Source organism: Chelon labrosus (genome assembly GCF_963514085.1).
Source record: "Chelon labrosus genome assembly, chromosome: 3".
Lineage (NCBI taxonomy): Eukaryota > Metazoa > Chordata > Actinopteri > Mugiliformes > Mugilidae > Chelon > Chelon labrosus.
The window spans coordinates 10,289,540-10,302,575 of NC_140339.1; the positions used below are offsets into that span (position 1 = coordinate 10,289,540).

General features: G+C 41.4%; 1 protein-coding gene across 1 annotated transcript in view; it reads left to right on the forward strand.

Annotated features, from left to right (window-relative positions):
* gramd2aa (GRAM domain containing 2Aa) overlaps positions 1-7,595 on the forward strand; it is a gene marked incomplete at its 3' end in the record, with an annotated part of 28,908 nt that extends 21,313 nt beyond the window's left edge. Inside the window, exons 7-11 of the mRNA XM_084541590.1 lie at positions 1,722-1,793; positions 1,889-1,945; positions 3,536-3,713; positions 6,717-6,810; positions 7,487-7,595. Coding sequence (XP_084397716.1) covers positions 1,722-1,793; positions 1,889-1,945; positions 3,536-3,713; positions 6,717-6,810; positions 7,487-7,595 — 510 coding nt within the window. The remainder of the gene's footprint in view (positions 1-1,721; positions 1,794-1,888; positions 1,946-3,535; positions 3,714-6,716; positions 6,811-7,486) is intronic.
* Positions 7,596-13,036: the final 5,441 nt, after the last annotated feature.

Genomic DNA, 13,036 nt, shown 5'->3' on the forward strand with positions numbered 1-13,036 from the left:
ACAACAACGACACCTCAAAAACAGCACAAGGTGTTGACCTGGCCTCCAAATTCACTAGATCCCAAACTGATCAAGTATCTGTGGGATGATCCACAGAGACCCACTAACAACATCCTGCTGCCAGACACCTCAGATCACCCTCAGAAGGCCCATGTCCATTCTCTGATGAGTCACAACTGTTTTGGAGGCACAAGGGAGACCTACACAATATTAGGAATGTGGTCATAATGTAATGCCTGATCAGTGGCCAAATCATGATGTCACATATTAACTATGATGTATATAACACACTACATATACACAGTAGAAAGTAGAAACATAGTCAGGTCACAAAAGTAATGTTAACTTATAAACATATGGAAATTAAACAACACTTTGTGTCTGGCTGCTCTGCATCAATAACAGATGTTTATGGGGAAACCCTCATACTCTAATAACATACATTTACCACTGTACATGTGTGTTGCATCTGATCGTGCAGCCGTCCATTTTTCAAACCCTTAATTATTAATGGCAGTTGATGTTTTCCATATAAATGCATGCATTGTAGTCAAATAAACACTGTGGATGGATCAGCAGAAGGCTGTTAACGTTTAAGTCAACCTTAAACGTTAACACGCTTCCATGTCTTCTTTCTGCAAAACACTATTATTAAAATTAATTGAGAGAAAGTAATCCAGAAATTATACTACTGTATGTAGTACACCAATCAGCCAAAACATTAAAACCACAGAGAGAGAGTAGTATTTATCATCTCATTACAATACAATGTTCTGCTGGGAAAACTTTGGTCCTGGTATTCATGTGGATGTTACTTAGACATGTACCACTCACCAAAACATTGTCACCGCTGACAGGAACACCACAAAAAATGCTAAGGAACACCTAAAACATGACACATAGTCCAAGGTGTTGCCCCAGCTTTTTCAAATTCCCCAGAAATCCAATCCACATAGGCCTCTCCACAAAACCCATAGGACCCAAAATCTCCCACTAAGGCCCATGTCCATTCCCCAGTGATTCAGAATAGTTTGGGACTCAAAAGGGAGACCTACAGAATATTAGTCGGGTGGTTTTAATGTCGTGGCTGATCAATATATTCTAACCTATTGCTCAGATTAAAGCAAACAGCCTTTTTGTGTTACATATAGCATGTGACTGTTGTGTCTGAAACCGACCAAGGGGTGAATGTCCTTTAATCTACATGTCTGCACGATTGTGTAACATACATCACATGGATTCAACACAGATTCATCAGGTGACACAGAACAATACGAGGACAATATACACACAGAGCAAATTTCAAATAACGTTTCTGGTGCAACTTCACCTACGAACGAAGGAGGAAAGGAAACCCTAACCGTCTATCCCTAGTATTTAGGACAACTTTTATTAAACCGACGTGTTTCAGCTCGTGGCCTTCATCGGGGTCATCGGAGCGACGTTTGTGTAAGCCGTCTCTGACCTGTCAGTCATTATTTGTCATGAAAGAATGAACTGGAACAAAAAAAATAAATGCGATTAGAAAAATATCCTCTTTGTTCTCCAGATTAATGTGTTTGAATCCCTGAAGTGTTTTAACTCTTACCCAGTAAGAGTAGTGTTGATTCCACTGCTCTGCGTAGATATTCATATCATAACAGAGCAGAGCATTATTGTCACTGACCATTATTTATCCTCTTTAAAGACACTATTTCCATGTTACTTTTTTATTTCCTCAGTATGTATTTGTATCTCTGCTATCAAGAGACAGCGTATATGATGTCCTCCGCAGGATCTGCACGCACCTCCAGGTCAGAGGACACACACACAAATGAATGCTTTCTGTTTGCTCTGTCTCTTGTGTACTCGCCAAAGCTAAAGAGGTGACTTCCTTTCTCCTCTCCAGGTCAACGGGAAGAGCCTGAGCTTGAAGCAGTTCATGGAGGAGCCGACCTTATCGCTGGTCAGTGGCAACACGTCTTTCACGGGGAGAAGGTCTTTCATTAGCCTTCGTAGCTTCTTAAAATTGATCAAAGCCAGCGGAAGTTCAGCGTGTTGTGTGAAACATCGACCAGAAGGCTGACTTACCTTCTTACACAGACAGGATCAATAGATCATTCTGTTGCAGCGGCAGCCTCGCAGTGAATTATAGCCCGAGTCGGCAAGATGCTATCAAAGAGATCTCTGAAGTCACCTTGTGTGTTTGTTGTTGTGCGTGTGTGTTTGTGTGCACTTTTGCAACAGCCTGGCTTTTGTATAAAGGAATAATTAAACCCTGTTAAAATGCCCGTCCTTGATCATGTGCTAACCTCGACTGATAATATTTGAGGTGAAAGGGCTGTGTGTTCACACTGCCAGTACATCATGATAAAAGCTTTATGGGGCTTTGTTAACCCTCGACCCACAACATGTTAAAGTCAGTCATGTTAATTCCAGCCACACTAAGAAACTAAAATAGAAATATTTCAAATATCATGAAAAATGTTGTCCTACTCTAAATATTTCTTTTGCTTCAGTACTGGATAGATGAATGTGACACCACATAACTAATAGCTTAGTAAAAGTTTGCTGATGCATTATAAATCAGATATAAAACCAGATTTGGGGATAAATCTAAAAAAACTTCTTTACATTTCTAACTGCAGACTGAAAATGTAAGAAACACTTAAGCTTCTATAATTGGATTACCAACATTTACACCAATCAACCATTATAACCACCTGGTTAATATTGTGTAGGTCCCCCATTGGCTGCCAACACAACCCTGACCTGACCTGTTGAGGCGTGAACTTCAATAAACCTCTGAAGGAGTGCTGTGGTATCTGGCACCAAGGCATTAGCAGCAGTCCTGTAGGTTGCGATGTGGGGCCTGCATGGATCGGACTTGGTTGTCAATCACATCCCACAGATTGAGCCCACACATTAAGATCTCGGGACTTTTGAGGCCAAGTCAACACCTTGAACTTGCTGTTGTGTTCCTCAAACTATTCCTGGACCATTTTGGCTGGTCTTTGGCAGTCTGTAGAGGTCTGCATATGCACGGCCTCACTGACACCTGACACCTTTCTATCAGAACCAGCTTCAGCTTTTTATGTACAGTAGCTCATCTGGTGGATCAGGCCACAGCCTTCGCCCCCTATGTGCATCAACTTACGACCCATGACCCAGTTCATCTCTTTTAATTCCTTGGACCATTTATAATGGACCACTGCAGACCAGCAACACGCTTGCAAGAGCTGCAGCTTTGGAAATGCTCTGACCCAGTTCTCTAGTCATTACAATCTGGCCCTTGTCAAATTGCCTCAAATCCTTCCACTTGCCCATTTTTCCTGCTTCTAAACCATCAACCTTTGAGGAAAAAAATGATCACTTGCTGCCTAATATATCCCACCCGCCGACAGGTATCACTTGACCTGTTAGTTGTCATAATGTTATGGCCGATCTGTGTAAATTCAGAATTTAACTCTCAGATTTAAACCACTTGTGTGCTGTCGCTGATTGAATGGGATCACCGCCTTTCCAACACTTTTCTCCCCTTTCTCCCGCGCCACAGGACGAGTTCCCGACTCCAGACGAGTTCCCAGTGGTCGACGCATTCCCGTCAGTGTTAAAGTGGCGAAGGAAACCCTCGGTGGTGTCGGTGTCGTCCTCCCTTCCCGACCTCCTGGGCAACTCCACCAGCAGCATGAGCGCCGCAGATGCACCCTTCAAATCAGAGCAGCCGCTCGAAGGTGATAAAACTGTTCGTACAATGACGACACAGTGTCACTGTATTGATGCAAAGTCCAAGGCCACGCACTTTCCTGACTTTGACAGGATTTAGTTTATTGAAAGGCTGATTTTATAGCTGTTATAAAACATATCCTCTTAGATAGTGAAGTAAATCAGTCTCGTGATTTCTTTTTATATGTCTAGGGGCATCGTGATAGTACAGATACAGATATTGCATTAAAATTCCTGTGTGTTTTTTGTTTGATAACAAAAAATGTCACTATGACACATTTTGAAGTTATTTGTTGACGCCGTTTTGTGGATTATTGGCTTTATTCATTATTTTGAACGCTCTGTGCAGCTACTGTTGAAAGTCCACATTGTTTTTGTCCATCCAGTCGATAATAACAGTGTGAAAAACAGAAACAGAAATCTTACCTCTATTTTTTATTGCTTATTTGCACTAAAGGCTCAAACGAAGTAAGTTCTTATTCTCTGTTTATAAATCTCTCTCCTAACGTGAAGTATTCCACAGGAGAGCAGTATGGCAGTGGACTGGATCGGTAGAATAATGAGAGCCTGCATTATGAGAATTTGTGAGGGAATAAAAGATTTAAGGAGTGCTTCCCAGTAAGGAGGTGTTAATCCGTGAAGCGTTTTATAGGTAATAAGTAACAGTTTGTAGCCTGACCTCAGTGAAATGTGAAGCCACTGAGGACAGAGTTGGTTTTATGTCTTTGAAATAAGCCTCCTATTATAGGATAACAGGAAATGCTTTATGTCGTCAAGTCATATTTCCACCGATCAGTCACAACATTATGACCAGTCCTCTTTTCTTGACTTGTCGAAGCATGGATGTTAGCGGCAGACCTTTTAAGTCCTGCAAGTTCGGACATGGCTTCTTTGTCCAGGGCGTCCCACAGATGCTCGACAGAAAGGAGATCTGGGGTATATGGAGGCCAGTTCAGCGCCTTAAACTCTGTCCCTGTTCCTCAAGTCATTCTTGAGCCATTTTGGCTTTGTGGCAGGGTGCATCATGCTGCTGAAAGAGGCCGCTGCCGTCAGAGAATACGTACGTCATGTAAGAGAATTTAGTGTGCAACAATCCTTAGGTAGGTGGTACGTGCCAAAGTAGCATCCTCATGAATGGGAGGACCCAAGATCTCTCAGCAGAACACTGGCCAAAGAATCACACTGCCTTCCCTTCTTAGGTACTAACCGCTGAGGGCGAGGAACACCCCACAAGAGCTGTATCTGTGAAGATGCTCTGACCCAGTCGTCACTCAATTTCTTCCATTTTCCCATTTTTCCTATTTCTACCACTCTGAGGACAAAATATACATCTGCTGCCTTACATATCCCACCCACTGACAGGTGCCATGATAACCAGATTATCATTGTTATTCACTTCAGCCATCATAATGTTATGGCTTGTTGAAATGCAGTGGATATAAAACGTCTAAACACCCCGTACTAAAACAGCAGGCTTCTGTGATTAAATTAAAAGGAACAAAGATGGATCATAGTGGAACATTTGCACATTTAATTATTGTGAAATTACACCAAAAACCAAAGTGACACAAAATAAAAACAAGAAGTTGTTCGATTTTGTGTTTCTCTCTGCATTTACCAGAGAGAGAGAGAGAGAGAGAGACAGTAAATGAGTAATTGCTTTTGGATGGCAACGCTTCTCTTACGCAACAGGGCATTAAGCTCCAAGTGGAGATTAAATCATGTGGAGGGCTTGTATTAAAAAGCTTTGGGCCGATAGAGATTAAGTAGAGATTATCACAAACAATGTCTGCCGTTAGAGTCGTCTGAGGACAGTTTAATGCTATGCTATGTGGTGACATGCGGCTTTCATATCATTCCCGGATATTAACTTAATTTTACTCCACATTACGTGTTGGGTATTTGATCAGTGTGAGCTTCTGTGTACATTATTATCAGAGTCCATATGTGGAGTGGAAAGCTGGAGTAATTAATTGCATTGACGGCATAACCAGAGTCAGTACCTGTGTTGTAGTAGCTTGATATAAAGACACACAGCTATGTGAAAAGAAACAATCAGATAATAATGGAGCTGTAGGGAGGTGTATTAATAGATTTTAAATGCACCATCTGATATTTCATACATCGATCATCCATAACATTAAAACCACTGACAGATGAAGTGAATAACATTGACCATCTTGTGACAATACAGTGTTCTGCTGGGAAGCTTTTGGACCTGGCTTTGATGTGGATGTTACTTAGACATGTAGCACCCACCTAGACCAGACCAGGCCCCCCCACCCCATAGCAATGACACTCCTTGATGGCAGCAGCCATCCCCAGCAGGATGCAGCCTGACACAGGCACACACACAAAAAACATGAAAAACAGTACAAGGTGTTGACCTGGCCTCCAAATTCACTAGATCCCAAACTGATCAAGTATCTGTAGGATGATCCACAGAGGAGCTGGAACTGGAGCTCTGAAGGTGTGCCGTAATATCTGGCACACGCAGCACATCCCATAGATGCTCGACTGGATGAGATCAGGGAAATGTGGAGGCCAAAACAACACCTTGGTCTCACTGTGTTCCTCAGGTCATTTCTGATCGTTTTGATCTGTGACTGGTGTTTTCCTTACCTTCCTTGGACCACTTTCCTTCCTTTGTCCATTTTTCCTGCTTCTAACCCATCAACCCTGTGGACAAAATGTTCACTTGCTCTCTTCTATAGCCCACCAAGTGACAGGTGTCATAATTTTACGAGATTATCAATGTTATCCAATGCACCTTTCACAGGTTATAATGTTATGGCTTATCTGTGTGCTTAATGATGTTATTATTCATCAGATTTATTTATTATGTGTTTCACGTTTTAGATGCAGGAGCATTGTGGGTTTATTTAAGTCCATATGAATTCTGATGGCCTCAAACAGGTGTGCGAGCAGGATTTAAATGGGAACATGTAGTCGTGTAAGTAAGTAATGTTAATGGTTTTGTGTCACTGTGTGTGTTTGTGTGTGTGCTACAGAGCGAGCTCTGCAGACAGACAGGGGTCTTTTATCAGAGCCAGTGGCAGAGCTGGGCCAGATGGAGTACCAGCTGCTCAAGTTCTTCACCCTGCTGTGAGTATAGCGCGGGACACACAGACACCGACAACACCACCTTCACCTCCTCCGACAGCTGACTCACGGCTCCGCACACACACTGAGGGCATTAACGCGGAGGTATAAATATAAATAGCGATAAAGATATAAATAGTGGGTGATTCAGCTGGACTGAGCACAGGGGAGACAGAGCTGTTAAAGCACTTTTTTTTTTTTGTTCTTTCCGAATAAGACTCGTCACACCGAGTCACAGATTATGCGACTCGTTCTAAATCATGTGCTTCACCTGCACTTTACCCAGAAAACTTGAATCTGCTTGGGCTAAATGTCCTTGAGAGCAGTGACTTTCTCTCTTGTCATATTGCTGACTGCTTACCTGCTCTCTGGTGTAAAATATTACATGTTAAAGTCCATATGAATTACATTTAATCAAATTAAAAGATAGATAGGCAAATAGGGAAAAACTTTAAAATGCTGCGTTCTTATTCTTCTCTGCTCCTTCAGGACAGATTCATCCTGGGTTGTTGCAGCTCAGTGCAGTGGTGTGATAACGTTGCCTCCCAGTGTTCACCGAAAGACATTACAGCTCTCCTCCTCCTCCTCCTCCTCCACCTCCTCAGCAGAGGACTTCAGTGTCATAACCATACTAAAGAATGTGTGATTTAACGCACACGTATGCTTCCTCTCTCCTCAGTATCATTCTCCTCATCCTGTCGTCGTGCTACTTGGCCTTTCGTGTGTGCAGTCTGGAGCAGCAGCTGTCTTTCCTCAGTAACCCAAATCTGCCTCTGAGAGAGAGGTAACAGAGCGTTGCAACACTGATATACAAAAAAAAGGCTAATTTGTGAGTTTGGTTATGCTTTTAGATTAAACAAATCAGGTTTGGGTTGTGATAGTTGGATATTCTGTTGGTTTGCATGTATATAAGTGTCAAGGGGTCATTAACCCTGCTGTTTCCCCCTCATCCAGGTAACCACTGCTCCCCGCTGCAACCCGTCGGACTGGCTGCTGTTTTTTTCCCTCTCCTCATGCTCGGAGGTGATGATGCCCTCCTGATCCAGGACCAGACTCTACCCCAGCTGTAACAACACGAAAGGTGCAACGTCAACCCGACCCCAGGCTCATCTCATGGACCTTTCCCGCCGCGGAACAAGCTCCTCTTCAGTGATCACTTCAGACTATGCAAACAGACTATTTATTTCCGATTTAGAAAGTGGCTTTTACTTTTAGACTATGATTGTCCCTCTCACCGTCATCTTTAACCGCACCTGTAAACAGATCCTGAAGTAGTGAGCAGAGTAACCCCGCAGTTTGTGGCACTGATGACAATTAGAAGTGACGGTGGCGCTTGGAAATGCAAGAGGTAAATGCAACCCATGAAGTACTTGAAAAGACTCGCGGTAAAGATATTTCAGATGTAAGGAAGCATGGATCATTTTCAACATGTTCTGACTGAAGTTGACTGAACCAAATGTTTTTCCTGTGAGATTTTGCCATAGCTGTCAGTAGGAGGGCTGAAACTAGCCACGGCGATGCACTTTTTTAAGACAAGCCCAAACTATTTCAAACATATATAACTGTTTAGATCTTTTGCTTGATAATAGGTACTCAGTTGTCTTTTATTGGAGGTATTTATAGAAGAATCAAGGTGTGAGCACAGACTCTCGGCTGAATGAAGTTACCTGATATACTGGAGCGATGACACCACCTATGGGTGTGAACTATTATGTGAATGAGACGGTTTTATTGCGTCACCCCGGGTGTGTATTTGTTTTATACATTTCAAATGAAGACTTGAGTCAAAAGGTTTGAAAATGACGCTGAAGTTTCGGAGTGTTCAAGTATTTTAGTGACTTTACAGACATGGTTGATTTGTAGCCCTACAGCTGTAGTTTGTGAAACCCGAATGAATAAAACTGGCGACGTAGTGCAGATATAAAAATAATAATAATAAATGTTTGTTGCTTTTATATTTTATTTAATTTGTGTGCCAAGACTTTACTTTCAGGTGTTCTGTCCGACCACAAAAAGCCTCCACTCTAACGGCCCAACAACTTTCAGTACGTCTACAGCTCAATTATAAAACTGGAGCACAATGTTGGCAGTGGTGCTTAGTGCTTAATAAATTACATCTGGTGCTCTGGCCGTGCACCGCTGGCTTCTTCGCTGGTTTTCTTTCCAAAAGGCTCGGTTTAAATTGAATAGCTTGTCACAGTTTTCTTGCTTTTTTTTTTTCCCCCCTCCTTCATAGAAAACATGTGACCCTTAAAATGATGACGAAGGGAAGCTGGAACTACAAGCTTTTCAAGTGACGGCGATGGTAATCAGCTTTATTTCCAAGCGCACTGTAAATGTGTGACAAGCGGCCTTTTCTTGTCGTTTGACCCCGAGGTTGAACCGCGGCTCAGAGAAGCAGAAAGAGAACCATTCTGACAGTTTATTAAACAAAGATTACGGGTTTAATTTACTGGATCGGAACATTTTCCTGATGAATCCAGAAGACCATCTGCAGCCCAGATTGTCTTGAGGGTAGACTGAGTCGGTTCACACAGTTTCCACTCTACAGTACAGGCAAAACAAAAAAAAAAAACTGTCAGATTTTTGATTAGAGAAAAACATTCCCCGTTTAAATGAGCAAACGCAACGAGGAAGAATTGGAAATGTTCCATCTCATAAATTTCTTTCTTTCTCTTCACTAGCTTCCCTTGCCCTGCACTGACAGTATAGTTTAATCTGCATGTTCCAGCTTTTCATCAACACATCATCTAGTGCATCATGTTTTGCGCATTTCTGACGTGTTTAGAGTCTTTTGAAACTTTAGATCCCTGCTAAGATTTGAAATAAAAGTCTGTAGGTTTCAGAAAAAATAAAAAAAGTTTGGATGCATGAGTTTGCACTGAAAGAAAGAATTTGCGCATCATCTTGTTTATAGTAGCGGGTCTGCGTTGTACTGTATAATACAAGGCAAAGAATGAGTAAAGTCTTATAATGAAGTCAGAAAGTTGCAGATTGATCTGTTTTATCAAGCTGAATTCAGAAACACAAGAAATTACTGCACTAATCCACTTATAAGTCAAACAAAAGTTGCTCAAAATTGCTCGCTAAATAAGACTTACCCTTTCTGGTTATTTAAATGACTCACTGATGTTTCTTTGCAAGAAACTACACTGACATCTAGTGAAAACACAGCACAGATCACAGTTCTGTAATCACATCTGACCTCTATCAGCAGAGTATAAAGTAAAACCAGTTTGTAAGAAGCTACCTACAATAAAATAACTCTCATAGTGCCCTACACTTAGATCATGGTACACTAATTCTCATTCACTTTCCCAGAATTTTTTTTTCTCGTACTTGAAAAACTTGTTCACACCAAAGGCCGGACATCCGGGGTTGACCAAGTTCCTGCAGCCTGTAGAGGGTTGGGTGCAAAGAGGAGGACATCTGATTCAGATGGTGAAAAGATAGCACACTGACACTGTCCACAGATCATGTCAGGAATGCAGCACGACCGGTCATTAACAAACCCGATGAGAAGACTTTTTGTTTTTTACGTAATAAGGCCTCACTTTAAATCTGAGATTAGACGACTCATGAATGAAAACCAAAAACCAAATCTGCAAGCATCACTGACGTTTGAATTACTCTTGAATGTTGGAGCTTGTATTTTTCCCAGTATGCAATGTGACCTTAAGGAATTAAAAGCAACTTCAAAACAATTATTTAAATGACAAAACATAAAGTCTATGGAAGTAACCGTACAAACCCCACATACAAAACAGATGAAGACAGAAAAAGCTTAATCATCAAGTTATTTTAAAATATCCTCCATAAGTGCTTTTGATGTGTTTTTGATAGTAAATGTCATTACTCTAATGGAAATTATATCTCTGGAGAATGTCTCTAAGACTCAGATTGCAGATGAGGTTATAATAAGAAAGATTTAAAACCGTGTGGGGAAAAAATGGAAAACTGTTTAGATCTGAGCTGTGATTAATGAAGCTCAGTGAGGAAGAGTGTCTTTATCCACGCAACTCTCTGGCTCTCTGTCTCGCTTTTTGCCACAGTCTCAATCAGCTGATCACGCCACTACAGTTAATATTACAGTGATAATAATGATAACCTTCATTTCTGTAGCACTTTTCAAATCAACATTACAAAGTGCTAAAAAAAGACAGAGATTAAATATGCACCTTCCCTGTTTAGACAGTTTGAAAGAGAAGTAAAGATGGACTTTCTGGCCATTAGCAGGTCATTAGAGAAGGACTATACCAATCTGAACAACCTCCTTTAATTGCAGCTGAATAGTGGGACATTAACCACCCAGAGATGTTCTCACGAGCCCCGCCCCTCCCAGTCGTCTTGGATGATGGTGAAACGTCTTCAGGAGATTTCCTGTCTTCTCTTCTTCCCATCACCAACAACAGCGCCTCGGGGGATGTTTACCGTACTGGGTGGAGCTTTAAGCTCACACCTCAGATGTGATGATATGATTTTGTCTTACTGGGCTCATTATGAGATAAAATCTTTACTGTTCACTAGGAGGAAGTCTATCCTCATTGACATACTGTTGACACATCAGGGCTTTTACCGTCAGGCTACAGACATGTTAGCTTATCAAAGCAGGTAAGGGTTATTGTTATAGTAAATTCCATAAATAATTCCATAAACGTGTCAAATCTTTGGAACAATTTACCTTAACACACTCATGTTTGAGTCAGTTTGCCAAGCCAGTCTCGCATGTAAGTATGCATGCTATGGTGGAACGTACATAACATATATTTATACTGTGTACATGCAAGTAATACCTTCATAATACTGTCGACTACTGTGATTGTTGTACTAGTGCAGCAGTCAGCATTTCCGTTTGATGCCACTTTTTTACTGAGTTTTACATTATTTTAAATAATTTATTTGTGTCTTATCATTCTTCGATATGGATTTGTGAAAAAGAAATTGAATTAAACAGTACTTAAGTACAGCTCTGAGGTACTGCTAATGATAAATCTTAATCTTTGACTGCTTTATACATCTTCTTTACTACATTAAGGGGAACAGAAATAGTTTAATGATATAGGTACCCAATTATAGGAAATAGGTGAATCTGCTGCTTTGATGCATCAGTAATAACTATTTGATATTAGTAATTTAGTTTAAACCTACTTTTCTGATAATACTTGCTTTTGTTTTATAGGCAGTCATCATTACTTTGTCTTGAGTGAAATAAATGAATACCTCCTCCATGCCCGTTTCGTTGCCCTTTGTAATTTAGCATGCCCTGTAAGTTCTGCAGAAACAAGTCGATTATAATTACTGGCCCTTGCAGCACCTCGTCTATCACCCTCAGCTGGTCAGCAAGTCTTCTGCAGACCTTTGCAGGCACAAAGGGCAGGGTCCAACTACTGTAACTCTTCATGCGAGTGTGGAGACAGTTTTAGCTGCGAAGTAAGGGGGAGCAGGTCGGAGCAGATGGCCAGACAAGCCGCAGCCTCGTCCATACCTCCAGGGAGCCGTATTGTCGGCCCTGGAATGCTCCTCATTTGACCTTTGACCTCTTCGGTGTGAAGGAGAATGCTGACTGTAACTCCGCAGTAATGCATCCCTATTACACACAGTACAATCATCACACACACACATGCAGGCCGCATCGCTGGAGGTTTTCCAAGAACACATTACCTCAGTGGTGCGTTACATGTGTTCATGTCGGCTAAGAGCAGAATCCAAGCGTATCACAGTTAATCCATTTATGAGGTGAGTGGTGCTGAATTTGACTGCAGAAATATCTCTTCCTACCAAAGCGGGTTTTGGAAACAGATACAGAGAAAGGATGTAATTACACAAGGCATACGTCTTATGGAAATATTCTACAGTGAGGTGATAGAAATATACAGTTTTTCCATGAAATGTTACATGTGAGTGTTGTACAAATCATATAAAGGCCTGCTAAGAATACAGATTACAAGTCGGTATTGTATCGTTTGGAGGAACATGATAGTATGAATAGGCGTCATCCATTTAAAAAGTAACTGATCAAACGAACACATGTGACTGCTTTACACTTCACCGCATCACTGGAGCGCTGGAAAAAGTTGAAGACAGCACAGCTTTGATTTCTTGCCAGGGTTTGAACTTCGAATATTTTCTGTGTTGATCTTGTGTTTGTGGTACATCTCTTGTAATCATGTTTGGGTTTTTTGTGTGTGTGTGTTTCCTGTTTTTATTTTGTAAGCTCCCTCCCTGGTGT